A 23168-nucleotide genomic window follows, 5' to 3' on the forward strand; every position below is an offset into this window, starting at 1 on the left:
GTGTACAATGGATTTATATAGAGGCAATATAATATTTTCCGTCTTATCTGTCTCTTGCTTAATGATTCCCAACATTCTGTTGGCTTTTCTGACTGCTGCTGCACATTGAGTGGATGTTTTCAGAGAATTATCCACAGTGACTCCAAGATCTCTTTCTTGAGTGGTAACAGCTAATTTAGACCCCATCATTTTATATGTATAGTTGGGATTATGTTTTCCAATGTGCATTACTTTGCATTTATCAACCTTGAATTTCATCTGCCATTTTGTTGCCCAGTCACTCAGTTTTGAGAGATCTTTTGTAGCTCTTCGCAGTCTGCCTGGGACATAACTATCTTGAGTATTTTTGTATCATCTGCACATTTTGCCACCTTACTGTTTACCCCTTTTTCCAGATCGTTTACGAATATGTTGAATAGGACTGGGCCCAGTACAGACCCCTGGGGGACACACGATTTACCTCTCTTCATTCTGAAAACTGACCATGTATTCCTACCCTGTGTTTCCTGTCTTTTAACCAGTTACCAATCCATGAGAGGTAAGCAACAGAAGGGATACTCTGGGACCCCTGGATCTGTTCTTGGGGTAACGCTGGGTGCCCATCACTTCAAACTTGGCCATTTATTTTGGAACCTAAGGTTAGGCATTGACATTGGAAAATCTTGGCCTAAGAGACTTGCTCAAGTTCACATGGTAAATGAGTGTCAGACTAAAGAACTGCACCCAGCTGTCTTGGCTTATGCACCACAATCTAGCCTGCTGCCCCACGTTGCCACCCACCCGTGCCACTCAGTCAGCCTCTGTGGTCTCCTTGTCACTAGGAAAAAAGGAACGTCCCTAACTCCAATTTCGGCACTTGGGCTACAATCCTAGTGACGAGGCAGGGGGTAGTTCCACACTTGTTAGCAGGCCGAGTTACAGATTATGGGACTCGTGAGGTCCCCGCTCATGTCATGGTGGGGTGAACAGCAATTTCCTCGCCCACATTCCTGGTTAGAAAGCACCAGGCAGGACACCATCCCTTCCAAACCCAACAATCTTTATTAGAAGGGGTCAAAGTCATGTCATAAAACCCCTGGAATAAAAACAGATTTCATGCTCTTCTGGAGTAAATTCCACCCCCTGAGGCATTTGCTGATGTTGATGTGTGGGCTGCATTCTCTGTTTGCACAGAGCTGGGGCTCCACCTAGGCAGAGTCACCAGAGGTGCCCTTGGAAGCGGAGGAGGCCCAGCAGCGAGCAGAGGAATAAAAGGGGTTTTGCTGGCAGAGAGGATACAGCTGTGAAGCTCCTGGCTTTAATGCATTCTTCGTATTTTAGAAAATCAACTTCCCTGATAGCACAGACATGATCAGTCTGGCAGCTCTCGTCACACGCTGTGAGGTCATACTTGACTGAGTTAAACTGGTAGTACTGCTGTAAGTAGTTCTTGTCCTTTGATATCTTCTCCAGCACCATGTGCATGGAGCGCGCTGACCCGTCAGGGACCTGGAAGGCTTCAGTCAGCCGATACTCTCTCTCCCATCTTGGGGCCACCAGGTTAGCATGAGTTAGGTTTAAATAATAAGTCACTACCTCCTGCAGCGAGAAAGAGGAGACCAAGAGGAGTGTTGGGGCAACCGAGCACAGAAACAACACGGGGAGCGACCAGTTCGGCCAGGGCTGCGATGGGGCTGGGCTTCAGCAGCTTCCCCATCACTGCTGCTGGTGTGGGGCACTTCCAACCATGCCAAACCAGCGTGGAAGAGACACCAGCCGCCTGGTCAGTGGTGAGCAGGCGTCTGGCAAGCTCTGGCCAATTCCAGCAGGACAGTTCTGGCTGGATGTTGGCTCTGCTTGGGGGTCCGGCCCTCATGCTGGGGGCTTTATCCCATCAAGTAACAGGCCATGTGCAAAGGGCTGTTAATGGGGCCCAGGTTAAAGGTATCTCAAGCCTGAGTACCCTGAAGGGCCAGCTTTAAAAGAGTTTGACCAAACTGGATTTGTGCCCCAGTTTGCATCTTTATGCTGGATGGAGAAGGGCTGGCAGGGCGCTTGGGGTGTTTGTTTTTACCACAGAAATATGAGGCTTGTGGCGCTTTGCAGGGGGGCATGGGGGAGGGTGCAGGGTTACTGTAAGTATGAGCCCTTCCTGGAGGAGATGGGGGACTGACTCTTTACTAAAGGCTGCCTTTCGCTAAACTGTTCATTGCTCAGCAAAGTTACCGGGTGTTAATAAAATCAAGGCAAAAGCAGAGCTTTAAACAGTCTGGTTAAAACCCCTGCTGCTCTGTCTCCCAGCATTCACTCTCTGCACTCCTGAGATCTCTCCTTGACTAGTTCTCCAGGCTTCCAGAGAATCTTCCAGGACAAATAAACGTTGCATTTCTAATGGACCAAACAGAAGAGTTTATAAAAATGATACTGTCGGGCCTTCCTTATTCACTGTAAAGAAGCAAAGAAGGGCACAAGCACATTTTCGCCTTTCCAGGTAGCACAGATAACTGAGTCAGGGGCCCCCGCTACAACACAGCTATTCCCTGATCCGGTTACAGTACGGGTCCCATTCACAGTGTAGATCAGACCTAAACCATATTCTGTATGGGAACTAGAGTCTTGCATGTGAGCTCTAGTCAGCTGTGATTTTATTCCCCAAATGGAAGTGCTGGAAGCCCCATTGCTAGGGATATTTAAAACCAGACTGGGTAAGGGCCTGCAGAATAAACTGGGAGGACCAATCCTGCACTGCCCTGGGGGGCTCTGATCCCAGCAGCTTGCTACACCCACATCACCTTCCCAAGCTCCCTGGAACTTACTGCCATTGTCCTACTGAATCAAACCTTCACGTGCACTGTGACACTGGAATATTTTGCCCCTGCCTCTCTCCCTTTGGCCTTAGATTACCTCTGGGTCTGATTTATTAGAGCAATGTGGAGGTATTGGGTGAGCAGCCCCTGGGCTGTTGCAGTCACGCCCCAAGGGGACAGACCATGCAGTGTGGGGGCATCTCCCACCTTCACTTGCAGGGTGCCTCGGTCATAGTCAAAGACTCGGATCCCAGGGTTGTTGGCACCGTTGTGCACTCCGGGTAGCGTTGTTTTCCAGGGAGTCACTCCTGGGGCTAAGAACATGGCGGCGATTGGGGAACCTGAATGGAAAGGCAAAACAAAGCGTGTGTGAGTGAACGCCCTGCCTGCGTCAGGCCCAGTCCAGCTACAACCCCGGTGCTTGGCATCGGTAACTATCTGTGACGCTGCTGCCTGCCCCACTTCCCTCGACCACGTGTCAGTGGGGTTTGTGAATCCGCTCCTAATGGCGCCTGATGACATCACGGTGCATGAGCGGCCGCCAACATCCGGGCTGACACCAGGGTTGAACTGGGGCCCTCCCCAACATCCGGGCTGACACCAGGGTTGAACTGGGGCCCTCCCCAGCTAAAAGCACAACTCTCTACAGCCTGAGCTAAAGAATCAGGCTCTGCAGCTACGGGTTGCAACAGCTTCACATCCTCTGTGGCCAGGGCCGGACTAACGCAGGGGTTTTAGGGGCTGTAGCCCAGGGCCCCCCACAAAAATCCATAATTATATACAATGCAGTGGTCACCAACCCGTCGATCGTGATCGACTGGTCCATCCTGGAGCTTCTGCCAGTCAATTGCAATCTCCAGGCCACTAAAAGTCCAGCAGCACAGCAGGGCTCAGGCAGGCAGCCTGCCATAGCCCCACGCCGCTCCCGGAAGCGGCCGGCTGCTGGCACGTCTCTGTGGCCCCTGGCACGGGGGCGGGAGGAGGCTCCGCGCACTGCCTCCACCCACAGCACCGTCCCCGCAGCTCCCATTGGCCAGTTCCCGGCCAATGGGAGCTGCGGGGGCTGCACTTGCAGGCGCGGGCAGCGCATGGAGACACGCTGTCCCCCTCCCCCCAGGGATATGCAGAGACGTGCCAGCAGCCGGCCACTTCCGGGAGCGGTGTGGGGCTATGGCAGGCTGCCTGCCTGAGCCCTGCTGCACCGCTGGCTGGGAGCTGCCTGTGGTAAGCGCCTGCACCTCACACCCCAACCCCCTGCCCCAGGTCAGACTCCCCTCCTGCACCCAACTCCCTCCCAGAGCCGCACCCCTCACCCTCTCCCGCCCCCCCGCCCCAGGTCAGACTCCCCTCCTGTACCCAACTCCCTCCCAGAGCCCACACCCCTCACCCTCTCCTGCACCCCGCCCCCCCGCCCCAGGTCAGACTCCCCTCCTGTACCCAACTCCCTCCCAGAGCCCGCACCCCTCACCCTCTCCTGCACCCCGCCCCAGGTCAGACTCCCCTCCTGTACCCAACTCCCTCCCAGAGCCCGCCCCCCCGCCCCAGGTCAGACTCCCCTCCTGCACCCAACTCCCTCCCAGAGCCCGCACCCCTCACCCTTTCCTGCACCCTGCCCCAGGTCAGACTCCTCTCCTGCACCCAACTCCCTCCCAGAGCCCGCACCCTCTCCTGCACCCCAACACTCTGCCTCAGCCCAGAGCCCCCTCCTGCAACCAAACTCCCTCCCAGAAAGGAACTAATATAACAGCTGTTCTAAGATAAGTAGCCGCCTATTTTGAATTAACTATGTTCTACATGTTTTAAGACTGAAATGTAACCACTGAATGACATTATGTTAATTAACAGATAAGTTTAGTATAGCGTTAATAGCCTCAATGCCATAATTGTGATCATTTTGTTTTAAATTAGGAAAAAGACTTGTATACAAGTGTAAGCAGTGTCAGGATGAGCTCCACCCTGACATCTGGTGGTGAGGTGTGGCAAGTTGTGGAAAAAAAAACTTCAGGGGCTGATCTCATTTGCATAGGCACACCCACGCCGCCTAGACTGAGGCCATAGCTGCCCAAATGGTCACTTCGGCTGCTGTGGGATCCCCAGTGTCTCTGTTATTGGGGCAGGAAGAATAAATTGTTATTACCCTGATTCTGGGAACTGTGCTTGGAACTGTACTTGGCCTTTTGCTATGATGGAGGGACTCACCATCAACTAAGTAGCACTCGCTAGGCAAGGGTTCCAAAACTGTGTGAATTGAGAGAGACATGAGACAGGTATTAGTGCCTGGTGGTATGGGCCCCTTTGTGAGGGCCTGAAGCACCAATTGCACCTCTGTCTCTCTCCACTGTGGAATGTCAGAGCTAATTTTGGGTCTATTAAGAGTCTTGCTACAGGTACTATGCTGCATTCACTTTGGCCTTAAGGTGCACCAGCACTAAGGCCCCCACTACTATGAGCTGAAATCACTAAGAGCTGAAATCACTGAGCACTGTGTCAAGTAGTGGGGAGCCGGAAGATCTAGAGTGCAGCGGTGTGTTTGTGAGACGGCGAGCTGAGCAGAACTGTTTGTGAGACGGCGAGCTGTGCGGAGTGGAGCCAGTCGTGGTGGAGCGGAGCTGTCTGTGAGACAGCGGTGTGTTCGTGAGATGGCGAGCTGTGCAGAGCGGAGCCATTCATGAGACAGCCAGCTGAGCAGAGCTGTTCTTGAGACAGCGAGCGGTGCAGAGCAGAGCCGGTCGTGGTGGAGTGGAGCTGTTCGTGAGACAGCGGTGTGTTCGTGAGACGGCGAGCTGAGCAGAGCTGTTTGTGAGACGGCGAGCGGTGCAGAGCGGAGCCGGTCGTGGTGGAGCAGAGCCGTTCGTGAGACAGCGTAGCAGAGCAGAGCCCTGTGGGGCAGTCAGCTTCAGGACACGTAAGGTGCCCCTTGCCCCTTTTCCCCACACACAGGCACATTTTAGCCAGACTGGGGAGTAACACTATGCAGATGAACTTTTGAACTCTGGGGCTGGACTTTTTGGACTTTGGGTGATTCGTGGATTGCTGGACTCAAGAGACGTTTGGGTGCTGGGACTCAAGAACCCGAGGGAAAGGGGCATGCCCCAATTTGCTTGGGGTGGTTTTTTTGCTCATGGGTTGTGTTATGAATCCTGTTGGTGGTGTTTCCCCAACATAATGCCACATTGTTTCTCTCTGTTATTAAAAGGCTTTTTGCTACACTCAGACTATGTGCTTGCGAGAGGGGAAGTATTGCCTCTTGGAGGTGCCCAGCGGGGGTGGTATATATTTGTCCCAGGTCACTGGGTGGGGGCTCGAGCCGGTTTGCATTGTGTTATTGGAATGGATCCCCTAGATATTGAACCCGGCCCTTGTTGCTGCCAACTCTGATGGGCAGAAGGGTTACACAAGGGTCCCACAAAATCTCATAGCCCCAGGCCCACAGGAGAGTTAATCCAGCCCTGTCTGTGGCTCCCACTCAGAGAGCTCCATGGCAGACACTGACCAGTGAGTTACGCGGGCTGGAAAGATCTGTGCCGCTACCCCATAGGGCCTCAGCAGGTGGGGACGGAGTGCCTGGAGGACAGTCACCAGCGTCAGTGGGGCAGTGCACTCTGGCACTGCACAGTGCTGGGAGGCAGGAAGACTCGCCAACAGTAACACCGGCAGGCTTACAGGTCTTGCCACATCATGGTGACAGCGGTTTTCAGCAAAGGGTCCCCTGATTTGGTACTGACAAGTCTATGTGCTAGAATAGACCGGACCAAACCACCGTCCATTCAATTTCAGAAAGTGTGATGCAGAACAAGTCTTTCCTAGCATTTGGACTCATTTCAATAGCATTTGGGGAACGGTCACCGAGAACCATGTTCAGTAATGGGATGTTCTCCTGGAGTGGACGGGGCTGTGGGTGAATGGCTCAGACCAGGCCAAGGAACGGTACCTCCATTGCTGTAAAACATCCGAAAGCTGTCAGTGTGATGGTGCCCAAAGAACTGGGCAGCTATCACTGCATGGTGCTGCTGCACGATCTCTGTATAGCGTTTGTTAAAGTGCTTCCGGAACCAGGATTTGCTCTGCTTCTTCTCAAAGAAGCCAGGCGGGATGTGCCCCACAATGTAGACCTACAACAGAAAAGAGCCGGGCTGAGTACAGACTGAGTGCATGCTTCCAAGCAGAGTAGAGGCTCTCCAGGGTTTCTAGACTAAGGAGGAGCTCAGCAGCAGAAGGGGCTTCCAGGAGGGACATTCCAGGGTGGGAGAAGTCAAGAAGGAAACAGTTTTACCATTTCTTCTGCTTTTGATGCATTGGTCAGCACATCTTCCAGCCACTGGAACTGCCCACCAGGGTCCTCCAAGCCAGCTGTCTGATTATTGCTATCATAGTACAGATTGGTGTTGAGGACAATCATTCGTCCTTTGGTATTGGGACCAAGCAGCTTCTCGCTGTAGAAAGCGCCTGCAAAACACAACCAGCAGGAGAAGGACCTGATGGTACAACATTTGCTGGCTTTTGTGCCCCAAATTCCCCTCCTGTTTCTACCTCAGATTCAGCTCCATGGTGATAGCTATGATGGGGGCCCTAGTCTGGGCACGGCTGCCAGCACATTGAACACCATGTGCTGTGGACCTGATCTGAGCAGGGTTAGCGGATGATGGTTAGCAGACCAGAGGCTTCCTAGAGCCCTGCCTGCATCAGTGCTCCCAGAGCTGCTTCCAGCCATGCAGCTGAAGTGCTGGTCATGCAATGATGGGAAAGGTTTTATAAAGAAGCTCAGAGTGTCCCAGCCCACCGCTCTCCTGCATGTCTGGGAGTTTGTAAATGCATCCTTTGTTCCTGTTCAAGGAGGACACATTCATCTGGAGTAAAATTATTTCAGGGCAGTCTATGGCTCTAGTGTAACCAGCACTTCCACCCACGGCTGCTTATGTCAGACCAGGATTAAGGGAGGCTCTGAGTGGTGATCTGCGCAATCCGCGCAAGTCAGTCCAGGAGCTGGAGAGCCAGCAAGAACCACGGGCTCTGTCTGAGTCCAACAGCCTCAGACCCTCATATTCATTACAGCCCAGTCCTACATCTTCTGTACTACAAGGGACACTCCTAGGCCACCCTTCTCGTGCAACTGTGAGAAAGCAGGAGAGATTGAGGTACAAGGAACCATCTTTCCTTTTCTCATGTGTAAGTGAATTCAGAGCTGGTGAGTGGCACCAGGTTGGCAGCCCATTGCTAGGGCCCTTCCTCTAGCTGCAGATATGCCCAAAACTGCCCTATCTGTAGAGGGCAGCATTGCATGGGCAGCATGTCACTGGGGATTCCTCCGCCTTCTTCCCCCAGCAGTGCAGACAGCGGGAGCTAGCCGTGCCGGAATGACGGGCATGCCTGCTTTGAATGTCGGGATGGAGGCGCTGCTGAGCCATGAGCGCCACAGTTCTGCTGTGGCGTTGTAGATCCTGTGCGTCTCAGCTGGGAACTGGTTCTTGGGATGGAAGTCATGATTGCCCATCGCAGGATAGACTTTAGTGCCTGGAGAAAATCAAGAGAAAACATGAAGGAACTTGTGGCCTGTTTTGGTGCTGGAGTGCAAGAGAGTTAAGGGAGAGGACAGAATGGCTCTGGGGTAGGGCAAGAGGATATGGGGTCCGTCAATGCTAGGTCACCCCTTCGCAGGACAGGAATGGCTGAATGACATTCCCATCCAACATGGTGGTCTCAGCCGAGCGGCTGGGGAACAAAAACGCTAATAGGCCCCTTGTGAGCAGCCTGAGGCCTGGACTGGACAGGGTTTGGAGTGAATTCCCCTCTCGTGCATGGAGACATCTGCACTGGGGACACCTGTGGTGTTCTGAACTGCTGCAGCTCCACCAAAATACCTGTAGCAAACCTAGGGAGAGAAACCCTGCCCCCCACCCCCGGACAGAGGGCCAACACATCCCAATGAAGGGCTATTTTGAGGGCTTTAAGTAGAGTCTAGGGAGGAATTGTGCAGGTCAGTCCTTGGGGAGGAGCTGTTTAGGGGGGCACTTGAGGAACTGCTTAAAGTCAGCACCTGGGGAGCCATTTATAGTGAGTGACTTAGAGTGAGCACAAAGGGGATAGGGAGTGCTTAGGGTGAGCACTCGGGGGGGGGGGAGGGGACTGTCGGGTGAGCCCCCGGTGAGGAGCTGTTCAGGGCGAGCACTTGGGGGGGGACTGTCGGGTGAGCCCCCAGCGAGGAGCTGTTCAGGGTGGGCATTTGCGGGCAAATGGAAGCTGCCAGTTTCCAGAGCCGCAGCCCGGCAACAGTTGCAGTCAGCTGTGGGAAATGCTGACTGACTCCATGCTGTGCGTATCTCACCCCTGCAGGAGCACTGGAGAGACACTCACTCAGGAGGGGGCCTTTTGCACTAGACCGGTTTCAGAGTAACAGCCGTGTTAGTCTGTATTCGTAAAAAGAAAAAGAGTTCTTGTGGCACCTTAGAGACGAACAAATTTATTTGAGCATAAGCTTTTGTGAGCTACAGCTCACTTCATCGGATGCATTCAGTGGAAAATACAGTGGGGAGATTTATATACACAGAGAACATGAAACAATGGGTGTTACCATACACACTGTAACGAGAGTGATTAGGTAAGGTGAGCTATTACCAGCAGGAGAGCGGGGGTGGGGGGGACCTTTTGTAGTGATAATCAAGGTGGGCCATTTCCAGCAGTTGACAAGAATGTCTCAGGAACAGTGGATGGCGGGGGGCGGGGGAGGGGGGAGAGAAATAAACATGGGGAAATGAATGTTATAATTCTTGACGTCTGATTTGTGTCCATTTATTCTTTTACGTAGAGACTGTCCAGTTTGACCAATGTACATGGCAGAGGGGCATTGCTGGCACATGACGGCATATATCACATTGGTGGATGTGCAGGTGAACGAGCCTCTGATAGTGTGGCTGATGGGATTAGACAGCCCCCCAACCTGAAGCAAATACTCACCAGCAACCATACACCACACACAACAAAAACACTAACCCAGGAACCTATCCTTGCATAAAGCCCATTGCCAACTGTGTCCACATATCTATTCAAGGGACACAATCATAGGGCCTAATCACATCAGCCACGCTATCAGAGGCTCGTTCACCTGCACATCTACCAATGTGATCTATGCCATCATGTGCCAGCAATGCCCCTCTGCCATGTACATTGGCCAAACCGGACAGTCTCTACGTAAAAGAATAAATGGACACAAATCAGACATCAAGAATTATAACATTCAAAAACCAGTCGGAGAACACTTCAATCTCTGTGGTCTCTCGATTACAGACCTAAAAGTGGCAATTCTTCAACAAAAAAAAGCTTCAAAAAACAGACTCCAACGAGAGACTGCTGAATTGGAATTAATTTGCAAACTGGACACCATTAACTTAGGCTTGAATAAAGACTGGGAGTGGATGTGTCATTACACAAAGTAAAACTATTTCTCCATGTTTATTCCCCCCCCCCCCCCGTTCCTCACACGTTCTTGTCAACTGCTGGAAATGGCCCATCTTGATCATCACTACAAAAGGTTTTTGTTTTTTTCTCTCCTGCTGGTAATAGCTCACCTTACCTGATCACTCTTGTTACAGTGTGTATGGCAACACCCATTGTTTCATGTTCTCCGTTTATATAAAATCTCCCCACTGTATTTTCCACTGCATGCATCCGATGAAGTGAGCTGTAGCCCACAAAAGCTTATGCTCAAATAAATTTGTTAGTCTCTAAGGTGCCACAAGTCCTCCTTTCCTTTTGCACTAGGTTTCTCAAGTGGGCAGCCGTGGCCCCTCCGAGGAATGATCCACGTTTGGTTTTCCCATAGACACAGTTCAATTATGGGCTTGATGTACTTTGCTGGGGCATTCCAGTGCTAGGCCAGCATCTCTCCACTGATCTGGTGGGTCCAGCCCCAGTGTTGGGATAATTCCTTCTCCCCATTGCTGAGATGTTCAAGCAGGAGAGGAGGTTTCCAATGGTTTTTTCCACCATGAATTATTCAAAGGCTGCTGCTATTCCAAACTTCCCCCTTGCAGTGTGTTGCCCCTTCAAGAGTGAAGCTAATCAGAGACCATAAGGGTGTTCTGGACCCCCTGCACCCCTCCCAGGCATAGAGTTTATAAATCATAGGCAGGGGGACAAATATGCCCTCATATCCCAAGTGTGCTAGATTCCTTGACCCCTTAGATGGCTGCCCCTTCTCTAGATCTGCCATCTCTATCTGGCTGAGCTGGTCTTTCCTGCCAGTGGGATGCTGGGTCAGATATTCTCTGCACTGCCACCTTCTTGGTTTGTCAGCTCAGGTGAATCGTACCTGGAAACACCTGTTTTATCAGAGCAGTCAAATTGGCAATTATTTCCAGCACTACTTCTTCTCCAAGTTTCTCATTGGGGACATGAGGGGTATCGTCACTGGAAAACAGCACAAACATCACATGCAGCTAGCAGTCTGAAAGGGAAGAGTCTGTATGCAGAGTCGTGGTAACCGTGTCAGTCCCAGGACACTAGAGAGTCAAGGTGGGTAGGTGTAAAAGCTATTTCCTCACTCACCTTGTCTCAGGGAAGCACCTGCACACATAATAGAAAAGGCAGCCTGTAGGTAACTTACGCCTAGCATGGGGGTGTGATTTCACGTGAACATTTGGGGAACTGTTCAGGGCAAGAGTCTGTTCCATTTTGTTCAGCTTTTTCTTTTTACATTAGAAATCTGGGTCTGGCTATACTCTGTTGTTTCTGGAAGATGCCATGAGGTTATGAGTTACACATACCAAGAGAATAAACCCTGATTAACTGAGGGGAAATAAAGCTCTTTGTTTGTAACTCACCTGCCTGCCTGCACAGCTGGAGAAAAGCCCATTTGTTAGAGATGCAAACTCCCACCTCTTTAATCAAGGGCTCCCAACTCTGCTCTCTGGGTGCTCCAAGAAGGACCTCCGGTTCTGCCGGAGAGCAGACATGACATTCCCCATATGTCAAACAGCTCCTTTTCAAACCAAGCCTCCCAGACTCTTCTTTAGCATCATACCAAGGGGCACAAAGCTGTTTGCAAAACCTTCTTCTGGTGCCTTGAACAGTGCACAGCTCTGCGCTCCAATGACTCTGCTAACGGCATCGGGCCAGGAGAGCGAGTGCAGCCTAGGGGCTGTCAGTCATGGTACCCACTGTGTGACCGCTGTGGAACTGCCTGTGTGCAGAAGGGACTCCTGGCCTGAGGTGCAGGGGTCTGGTTATGATTTGTGCGCAGGGTACTAGTCGGACTCCGCCAGCAGCAGGTTCCTGAGTTGTTAGGTAAATAGATTAACAATAACTCCTTCGTGCTCTGTAATGATTGGTCAATTGTTACTACATATACTGTATACGTTACCAGTTCTCTGGTGTTATCTGGCCAGGAGATATCTGCTAGCCAGGCTGCCCCACTGTGACTCTGCCTGACCAACACAACTCCAGTGTTGATGGTTTCACTTCTATAATAAAGGCTATTGTTTAAATACCGACCAAAGGCTCCAGAATTAGTTATCTTGAACCAGAGGAACCTGCAAAGGAGCACTCCTTCCTGCCTGAGAAGAAGTGTCCGACAGCAACACATGCCTTACTCCTAGGTAGTTGAAATGTCCCCAGTGATACACAAGGGAGAACTTGGGAAAGGCTGGCCATATTTAGCAGCTTCTTCATTAGTGAGGACAGCAACTTCTGCTTCTTTATCCTCGTCTCCCCTATATTGTGCATGCAGCTGCTGCAGCAGCTTGGGAGCAAGGCCACATATCTCCTCTGTCTTGGGATGCTGCTGCCCTTGCTCCCCAGCTCAGCACAGGTCTCACATTGCAAGCATGTCCAAATCCCAAGTGGATACTGTAGCAGGACCCCAGAATAGCCTCCAAATACAGTTTTGAGGTTCACTCTTCCCTAATCATTGTCCCAGCCCAGCCTGTACCTTCTACCAACACTGCTGGGAGTTCTGGACTACTGAGGCATGCTGCAGAAATGGCCATTCTACAAATAATTAGGAGAAATAAATGGATAAGCAGTGTCTTTTTCTTAAAGCCCCAGCTTCTGGAGTCCTGTGATTATGTGGGAATCTCCATTTTCAGTTCTTTAACACAGAAGTTTCTAGCTCTCATGGCTATGGACCCCTCAACGACCGACTGCATATAACTCCCCCCAACTTTATAATCTTCTAAATCACATTATTTTAAAGCCAGTCTCATGATTTAAATGGGGTTGACTCATAATGCCACTGTGCAAGACATCTGGGATTCTGTGTGCAGCTCTGGTCATCCACGCTCAAGAAAGAAATATGGGTTTAAGAACCTGGAACAGGAGCAGAGAAGGGCTACTAGGATGATCAGGCAAATGGAGAGCCTGTGTTACAACAAGAGACTAGAAGAGCTTGGCTTGTTTAACCTAGCAAAATGAAGGCTGAAAGGGATCCGTACTGCTCTCTAGAAATACATTAGGGGGTAAATGCCAGGGAGGGAGAAGGGCCCAGATCCTAAAAGGTAAATACCTTTTACCTTTTAAATAGGTGGCTAACACCCACTGCAAGTTAGGTGTTTAAATGCCTTTGAGGATCTGGTCCAAGAGCTATTTGAGCTGGAAGACAATGTTGGTACAACAAATGGGTATAAATTGGTCATGAATAAATTTAGGCTGGAAATTGGAAGACGGTTTCTAAACGTTACAGGAATGAGGCTCTGGAACAGCCTCCCAATAGGAGCAGAGGGAGCGAGAAACCTTACTAGTTTGAAGAGGGAGCTTGATATGTTTATGAACGGGATGATATGATGATAGAAGGAGACTAGATCTGATGACCTGGGAGGTCCCTTCCTGGCCTGTGTTCCTATAATTTGGGAGCACTTGGGACTGGCAATAGTGGATCAGATTCCTCTGTAACTGAGTGGGGGCTCTCTCTGCAGCCACACATTTGCTAATTGCAGAGTAGCAGCTATTACCCGAAGGTGCTCATGTGCACTGTGAGTAGAATTCAAAGTGTTTCTGCACATGACACCTAATCACAACATTCATAGGGCATGATCACATGATAAGTCCTATCTTTCACTGCTATGCATGGATGGACTCCTTACCCAGTCCAAAGGATGAAGTCTGGATCAGGCAGGATCTCCTTCATGGCATAAATGGAGGAGTTTATGAGAATCCAAGGAGAATCACACATGTAATTTCCCCATGTGCCTGCATCGGACACTGGCTGGGAGCCAGCAGACGGACACACCTGGAGAGGGTCTGTTGCCACGCTGTATTCTGGGTCCAAATGGAGGTCTGTGATATGCCAAAAGTGACCTGCCAAAGACAGAACAAACACCACCATGCAGTGCAATCAAACACCGGAAGTAGCTGTGCCAGCTGGGAAGCCATGAGGTCAGAGAGCGTTATACAGCTAGATTTCGATTGGAATCGTTCCCTTTGCAGATACTGGTATTCCCAAACCAGCGTCCGTGTGGGAAGTTTACTGACATAACTTCCAAGCCCGCAGTAGAGGCTCAGTGGGGAGGGCACTGGCCTGGGAGTTGGGAGACCTGGCTGCAATTCCCTCCTCTGCCACAGACTTCCTGTGCGACCTGGGGTAAGTCACGTAGTCTCTCCAAGCCTCAGTTCCCATCTGTAACAAGGGGATAATAGCAGTGACCTGTGTCCCGGGGGTAAATACAGTACAGAGCGTTAGGTATTCAGATACCTGGCCTCCATCAGTGCAGTAAGTACCATAGACAGACAAGATAATACTATACAGCACGGTCCAAACACACACTGCTGGGCAGTGCAATTCAAACTAACCACTCAGTGCACACAGCTGCAGAGACTGAGGGTCTGTTAGAGCTAACACCACAATGTACCTGCAGTGGGTGGACAATCCCTGACCTAGGTAATGCCTACCTGAAAGTTAAGCATGCCTTGCGTCTTCAATAAACTCAGCAGTGCTGCATCATGAGAGGGTTGGGGGCTTCTACTTCCACCATAAGACCCCATACTACAGTCAAGCAAATGATTAATAGAATTACTATCAGTGTGACGGTTTCCAAAAGCAGACCCCCGCGTGCGGCCACGCTACCCTAGTAGAACCCCGGCCAAGCCAGAGTGCAGGACGTGGATTTTGGGCAGCTAAATCTCAGCTGGGGTTAAAGCACGGCTAGGGTCAGAATCAAAGCAAGGAGCCTTCCTGAACTGAGCAATCTGGAAGAGGGAGAGATGGGGCTTGCTCCCCAGGACAGAAAAGCTGCCCTGTGGACATCTCCCTGTTGTTGCTTGGTGTCTGCAGGAGAGGAATGTGGCAGAGGCTTTGCTGAATGGTGCTGTGTTGGTGGAACAAGCCCTCGGTCAGTGGGAGACCCAGAGAGGATTTGGGGTTTTCTTAACTGCAGCCTCCTGTGCAGTGCCTTCGACCCTTCTTTGGGGGCAGTGCCGACCTGGCAAACGCCTCTGCACCAGCGCTGTGGAGGAGCCTCCTGCAGACGGAGCTCGGGGGCTGCTAGTCACCACTGCTCTGGGCAGGTGGCACAGCCACCCTGGCAGCACAACAGCGGGAGATCTCTAAAGGTGCTGGCACAGACGCTGTCAAGCTGGCAGCGTTTCTGCTGGGCCCTTCCCCGGAAGGGCTGCCCTGGGTTCTGCAAGGATGAGTGAACAGTTTCTTTAAAATCTGCAGCAAGACAAGGGCAAGGAAGTTTTCAGGCAGGAGCTGCCCGCTGAAGCAGGAACAGACAGATGGCAGGCAGCTGCAGGGAGATGACGGTTGTCCTTACGCTAATCAAGTTCCTTGTTCAGTGTTGGAAGAAAGTGACTCCTCCTGCAATTCTTTATTGTGTTCTCTGCACATGGGGGTTCTGGGGAAGCCAGCACTTTCCGAGCTGAAGCTCTTTGCCCCACAATGCTTTTTGACCCCGTGGCCACACCCACCTCCTGCAGCCAGGACCCCATCCCCCAGTGGAATCCACAAAGGAGCAGCTGCAGTTTAGTGGAGTGGGAGAATGGAAGAGCAGGCCATAGAGCCAGCAATCCCCTTTCTATGGGCCCCCTTCTGGTTTTTGCTCCTCTTGGTTGTAGCAGTGAAGCGGAGCCCCTGCCCTCCATTTACAAAACATTAGCCTGGCCTGGCTGTCTGCTGAGTAGCATTTCAGGGGAAGAGTTTAGTTCTGACTTGATCTTCTCTCTGTGGGGAGCCATTTCCCTGACTCCCTGAGCTCTTGCAGCAGCTGAGCCCTTGTCTACTCTATGCACGCACACGAACCCCATTCCCAGACTCGTATCCGGAAAGGACCGAGCTCTGGTTTAAGTCATACTGCAGATGGCAAGTGAGTTCTGGGCTCCATCAGCTACAGGTGAGCTTTTGACTGACCCTGCCTCTATTCAGAAAGGATGGGCTCCATCTAAACCAAAACAGGACCAGACTGGTGGCATATAAAATTGAAAAGGTCATAGACGTGTGTTTAAACTAAGGGCTGGGGAAAAGCTAGTGAGTGTGGAGAAGCACATGGTTCAGACAGAGACATCCCTTAGGGGAGGTTTTATTAAAGGGGATTCTCTACATCCTCGTAAAGAGAGGATAGAAGTTGATAAAGTACAGGTAGGAACTGAAAAAAGTCCCATCGCTACATCACATAAAGGCAGACAAGACTGACAAATCTTGTAAGTGCTTGTCTACAGATACAAGAAGTTTAAATACTATGATGGGTGCACTTGAGTGCCTGGCATTAAATGAGGATATTGATATAATAGGCATTACAGAAACTTTGGTGGAATGCTGACCATCAATGGGACACAGTAACACCAGGGTACAAAACATATCGGAACGACAGAGTAAGTCATGCTGGTGAGGGAGTGGCACTATATGTGAAAGAAAGCGTACAGTCAATATAGTCAAAATCTTAGGTGTATCAGTGGGGCCACTAGACAAAGAAGCACTCAGGGAAGACTAGGCCATTGCGGATGAAGCTAAATGAATTCTTTGCATAGGTCTTCACTGCAGAGAGTCTCACACCTGAGCCGTTCTTTTTAGGTGACAAATCTGAGGAACGGTCCTGGATTGCGGTGTCAATAGAGGAGGTTTGGGTACAAATTGATAAACAGTAATAAGTCACCAGGACCAGATGTATTCACCCGAGGGTTCTGAAGGAACTCAGATATGAAATTGCAGAGCGACCAGGGCCAGCTCTAGGCTTTTTGCCGCCCCAAGCTCCGAGAGCACAACTGCCCAAGGGGGGGCCGGACGCCGCCCCTGGAATTGTGCCTCCCCAAGCACGTGCCTGCTTTGCTGGTGCCTGGAGCCGGTTCTGAGAACTGCTAACTGTGCTGTGTAACCGACCCCTTAAATCGGCCTCTGGAGACTGGAGAAGAGCTAATTAAGGCTGATTTTTAAAAAGGCTCCAGAGGCAACCTGGCAATTACAGGCCAGGAAGCCTAGCTTCAGTACCAGGTAGATTGGTTGAAATTATTGTAAAGAACAGAATGATCAGACAAATAGATGAACACGATTTGTTGGTGAAGAGTCAACATGACTTTTGTAAATGGAAATCATGCCTCAGTCTATTCGAATTCTTTGAACTGACCAGAAAACAGGGATAAGGGTGATCCAGTGGATACTGTGTATTTGGACTTTCAAAAAGCCTTTGATGATATCCCATGATTCCTTACTTTGCCCAAGAGCCTTTGGCAGGGGACAAGAGGGAAGGCCATCTCATGGATCATAACTGGTTACAGACAAAGCTGAACGAAACAGTGGGAATAAATGGTCAGTTTTCATAGCAGAGAGAGGTAAATACCAGGGTCCCCCAATGATCTGTCCTGGGACGTGTGCTGTTCAACATGTTCATAAATGATCTGGAAAAGGGGTAAACAGTGAGGTGGCAAGGTTGCAGCTGATACCAAATTACTCAAAATTGTTAAATCCAAAGCAGACTGTGAAGATTTACGAAGAAATCTCACAAAAGTGGGTAACCAGGGAAGGAAATGGCAGATTTAATTTGGTATTGATAAATGAAAAGTAGTAATGCACAATGGAAAATGTAATCCCAGCTATATATACAAAACAATGGGGTCTAAATTAGCTGTTACCACTCAAGAAAGAGATCTTAACGTCATCATGAATAGTTCTCTGAAAACATCTGCTCAATAGGCTGTGGCAGTCAAAAAAAGCTAACAGAAAGTGAGGAACCATTAGGAAAGGGATAGAAAATAAGACAGAAAATATCATAATGCCAATATATAAATCAGGGGTATGCCCACATCTTGAATACTGCATGCAGTTCTGGTCAGCCCCATCTCAAAAAAAAAAAAAAAAAAAAAAGATAGATTAGAACTGGAAAAGATACAGAGAAAGGCAACAAAACATCATAAGGGCTGTGTAACAGCTTCCACATGAAAAGAGAGATTAAAAAGACGGGGACTGTCCAGCTTGGAAAAGAGACGACAGAGGGGAGAGAGGACAGGGGTCTATACAATCATGACTGGGGTGGAGAAAGTGAATAAGGAAGCGTTATTTATCCCTTCACATTACATAACATAGGATATGACCCAGTGATCACCCAGTGAAATTAACAGGCAGCAGGTTTAAAACAAACAAAAGAATGTACTTCACAGAGTGCACTGTCAACCTGGGAAACTTGTTGCCAAGGGGATGTTGTAAAGGCCAAAAATATAACTGGCTTCTAAAAAGAATGAGAGAAGTTCATGAAGGATAAGTCCATCAATATCTATTATCCAAGATGGTCAGGGACATAGCCCCATGCCGTGGGTGTCCCTAAGCCTCTGACTGCCAGATTCTGGGAGTGGACACCACAGGACGGATCACTTGATAAATTGCCCTGTTCTGTTCACTCTCCCTGAAGCATCTGGCTCTGGCCACCATTGGAAGATAGGCTACTGAGCTAGGTGGACCACTGGTCGGACCCAGTATGGCCGTTCTTATGAGATTCCAATTTCCCAGCAGCAGCAGAGTCCCCAGAGTTCTGGTGTACAGTATTTCCAGGATGGCTGACAGGCTGGAGCAGGGCTGACTGTGACATGTTACTCTGTTGGCAGCACATCCATCACCCAGCAGGTTAAGGCCTGTGGTTCGGTGCTCCTCCTTTCCCTAAAGGTTCCCCAGTTCCTAATAAACATAAACCCCTCCTCTAAACACCATCATCTCACCCACACACTGAGATCTTGCAGTGCTGCCTGTCTAACCGGCCCTATGAGTGGAAGTGGAAGCATTTCAGAGAATACCACTAGGGAAGTCCTGGACTTCAATCTCTTTCCTAGCAGCCTAAATTTGGCCTCCAGGACCTTTCTCCTACCTTTTCCTATGGCACTGGTACCTACATGTCATGATCACTGGCTCCTCCCCAGCACTGCACATAAGTCTATCTAGATGTCTCAAGAATCTTCAAGCTTTGCATCTAGCAGGGAATTCACCATGCGGTTCTCCTGGTCATCCAAACACAACTATCTGTATTTCTAATAACTGAATTCCCCACTACTATTACTTGTCTCTTCCTAATAAGTGGGGTCCCCTCCCCCAGAGGGGTATCCTCAGAGTGAGAGGACACCAGAACATCATCTAGAAAGAGGCTGCCCTTAGCAGCTGCCCTGGCTGCTCAGGGCAAATTTCTGGCCTGTCTCACTCAGATTTGCTGGGGGGGGGAGATGACCCCCAATTCAGTGAACTTGTTTAGCAACAGGGCAGGATACAAGCAGAGTGTTTCTCGAACACTAGGAGCCGGCCCTGGCTGAGAAACCTGGCCATGCACCATGGACTTGTGTCCGGGATCCATGCATGATGCAAGTTGTGGGGAATCATAGAATATCAGGGTTGGAAGGGACCTCAGGAGGTCATCTAGTCCAACCCCCTGCTCAAAGCAGGACCAATCCTCAATTAAATCATCCCAGCCAGGGCTTTGTCAAGCCTGACCTTAAAAATATCTAAGGAAGGAGATTCCACCACCTCCCTAGGTAACGCATTCTAGTGTTTCACCACCCTCCTAGTGAAAAACTTTTTCCTAATATCCAACCTAAACCTCCCCCACTGCAACTTGAGACCATTACTCCTTGTCCTGTCATCTTCTACCACTGAGAATAGTCTAGAACCATCCTCTTTGGAACCACCTCTCAGGTAGTTGAAAGCAGCTATCAAATCCCCCCTCATTCTTCTTTTCTGAAGACTAAACATCCCCAGTTCCCTCAGCCTCTCCTCATAAGTCATGTGTTCCAGATCCCTAATCATTTTTGTTGCCCTTCGCTGGACTCTCTCCAATTTATCCACATCCTTCTTGTAGTGTGGGGCCCAAAACTGGACACAGTACTCCAGATGAGGCCTCACCAATGTCAAATAGAGGGGAATGATCACGTCCCTCGATCTGCTGGCAATGCCCCTACTTATATAGCCCAAAATGCCATTGGCCTTCTTGGCAACAATGGCACACTGTTCACTCATATCCAGCTTCTCATCCACTGTAACCGCTAAGTCCTTTTCTTCAGAACTGCTGCCTAGCCATTCGGTCCCTAGTCTGTAGCGGTGCATTGGATTCTTCCGTCCTAAGTGCAGGACTCTGTACTTGTCCTTGTTGAACCTCATCAGATTTCTTTTGGCCCAATCCTCCGATTTGTCTAGGGCCCTCTGGATCCTATCCCTACCCTCCAGCGTATCTACCTCTCCTCCCAGTTTAGTGTCATCTGCAAACTTGCTGAGGGTGCAGTCCACACCATCCTCCAGATCATTAATGAAGATATTGAACAAAACCGGCCCCAGGACCAACCCTTGGGGCACTCCACTTGATACCGGCTGCCAACTAGACATGGAGCCATTGATCATTACCCGTTGAGCCCGACAATCTAGCCAACTTTCTACCCACCTTATAGTGCATAGTGTATACTGCTCCTCACTGGAGCTGCAGTGCTGAATGTGCAGCTGGAATGGGTCAGGGATCCTTGACTTAACTGCAACCACACAGGGGGCCTCACACTTGGAAGGGCAGAATTTTAGCACGAGGAGCATTGCCTCCTTTAAAGCTCCAACTGTGAGGTGCATTTAATACAGCTATAGATTACAAACAAGCACTCTCAGGGAGGCCATAGCCAGTGGTGAGCTGGAGCCGGTGCGCTGGAACCAGTTGTTAAATTTAGAAACCCTTTTAGAACCGCGAGGGACAACCGGTTCTAAAAGGGCTTCTAAAATGTAACAACTGGCCAAAATTGGCGCCTTGGGCACCGACCCCGTGGGTACTCCGGGGCTGGAACACCCGTGGGGAGAATTTGGTGGGTGCAGAGCACCTATCGGCAGCTCCACGCCCCACCCCCAGCCTACCTTTGCTCTGCTTCCGCCCCGAGTTACGCTCCACCCCACTCTGCTTCTCTGCCCCCCCGCACCGCTTCCCGCGAATCAGCTGTTTGCGCGGGAAGCCGGGGGGCTGAGAAGCAGGCGGCGGCTTCCCGCTCGGGCCCAGGGAGGCGGAGCGGAGGGGAGCTGGGGCTGGGGGGGTGAGGAGGGCCACCCGCGCCGCAGCAGGTAACCCCAGGGAGGTGGGTGCAGGGGAACCGCTTCCCGCCCCAGCTCATCTTCGCCACCCTGGGCCTGAGCGCGAAGTCGCCGCCTGCTTCTCAGCCCTCCCAGGCTTCCCGCTGAACAGCTGATTCGCGGGAAGCCGGGGGCGGGGGGGGTGGGGTGGAGAAGCAGAGCGGGGAGGTGGGTTCAGGGGAGGAGGCGGAGCGGAGGTGAGCTGGGGCCGGGCATGGGGCAGGGAGCTGCCGGTGGGGGCTCTGCACCCACTAAATTCTCCCCATGGGTGCTCCAGCCCCAGAGCACCCACGGGGTCGGCGCCTAAGGCGCCACTTTTGATGTGATCGGTGGGGGGAGCGGCCGCTCCCCCTGCTCCCCCCCAGCTATGCTCCCCCCCAGCTATGCTCCCCCCCAGCTAGGAGCCAGAGGGACCTGCTGGACGCTTCCTGGGAGCCGCCCCAGGTAAGCACCACCAGGACTCCCCACCTCACCCCCCGGCAGGTCCCTCTGGCTCTTAGGGGCGGGGGGGCACCCACTACGGTGGCCCACAAGACCCTCCTGCTCGGTTCTGGGGGCAGTCAGGGGACCGGGGTGAATGGGGCAGGGGTCCTGGGAGGGGGGGGCGTCAAGGAATGCGGGGGGTTGGATGGGGCAGGAGTCCCGGGGGGCGAGGGCGGGCCACGACCCCCTCATGGGGTGAGAAGGGAACCGGTTGTTAAGATTTTGGCAGCTCATCACTGGCCATAGCAATTCAGAGCAGTCCCATAACCACACACAGCTATACACCTCGCCATCCCTTCCCCCACCCTACCCCCATCTCTTGAGTTACGACTACACTTGGATTTCACATTCCTCAGGGCAGAGTGCGTGTCTGTTATCGGCTGGAGTCGACATATGATGCCTAAACCCAACCCAATTAAAGGAACACTTAGCTTGCAGTCTAATTACTGAGTTAGGTTGTTCCAGGTCTCTCCCCCAGCCCGAAGGACCCTGCCAATAGCTTGTTTGTTTTTAAAACAGTTTTTTTAAATATTCTCTCCCTTATTGCCCAGTGAAAAACACACACACACACAATCAGCTGCCTTAGCCACCAGCCCCACTGTGCTGCCAAATAGACCACATGAACAAACTGGACAGAGAAGGCCTTTGCCCCCTAATCTCTGTCACTTTGGGGGTAACTTGGGGGTTGCTCGGATAGTAGATACACAGGGAACAAGTACAGAAGTGTGCCTTTTCTTAAGTTTGACATGTTTTTCCAGTAACAGGGGCAGGGCCCAGCTCTCTGCCATCCTGCCTAGCCCAATTCTTTCTGCCTGTGCCTCGAAGCAGGGGACGTCTCAACACAATCTTATGTCAGTGGCCAGATGGAAATAAACCTCATGAATGCAAGGAGAGCCAGCCATGCACTGCCCCAGAAGCCACGGGTATGTTCATATCTTGCAGCCTGTTTAAAGAGGTGTGAGCAAGCCAAGTTTCGTTTAGAAATCAAGTTATGGCAAAGCTCCCCTTGGAAGAAGCAGGCTTTCCCCCAGTCTAGAGCAACCAGGCAGCCACAGGAAGCTCAAGGAGGCTGTTACCTTGGACGGTGGCAGCAGTCGCAATCCTGCAGCACATTAGGAGCAGCAAGAATCTCCAGGAATCCATCTGGGACACGGAGCTCTGCCAGCTGCTGCTGCTTCTGACTAATTACCCACTTCGCTGCAGATAAGAGAACCAATCACAGGACGTTGTTACCTCACCTGACTCTGTGGCAATGTGTGAAGTGGGAGCACCTTCAGCTTGCCTCAAGAAAGACGATCTCAGCCAATGGTGGGTCACTTGCAATCAAGTCTGGGCACTGCTGCTGCTGGGAGTCCATGCAGGGAGAGGGGGGCTGTTTGATCGTGTTTAACTGAACGCTCACTTTGCTC

At 51.1% G+C, this 23168-nt stretch overlaps 1 protein-coding gene across 2 annotated transcripts; it reads right to left on the reverse strand.

Annotated features, from left to right (window-relative positions):
- Positions 1-1068: 1068 nt before the first annotated feature.
- SMPDL3B (sphingomyelin phosphodiesterase acid like 3B) lies at positions 1069-22960 on the reverse strand. Of its 2 annotated transcripts, XM_074934252.1 has the most exons (8): positions 22836-22960; positions 13859-14072; positions 11092-11189; positions 8154-8297; positions 7060-7232; positions 6718-6898; positions 2994-3127; positions 1069-1578 (listed from the first exon to the last, which is right to left on the reverse strand). In XM_074934252.1, exons 1-8 carry the CDS (start codon positions 22900-22902, stop codon positions 1198-1200), a joined length of 1392 nt encoding a protein of 463 aa, XP_074790353.1. In that variant the 5' UTR covers positions 22903-22960; the 3' UTR covers positions 1069-1197. The 2 variants fall into 2 exon arrangements, with proteins under 2 accessions (XP_074790353.1, XP_074790354.1); XM_074934253.1 differs by lacking the exons at positions 11092-11189; positions 22836-22960 and having other exon boundaries at positions 1077-1578; positions 13859-13968.
- Positions 22961-23168: the final 208 nt, after the last annotated feature.

This window comes from Natator depressus, chromosome 19 (assembly GCF_965152275.1).
Source record: "Natator depressus isolate rNatDep1 chromosome 19, rNatDep2.hap1, whole genome shotgun sequence".
In the NCBI taxonomy this organism is placed as follows: Eukaryota; Metazoa; Chordata; order Testudines; family Cheloniidae; genus Natator; species Natator depressus.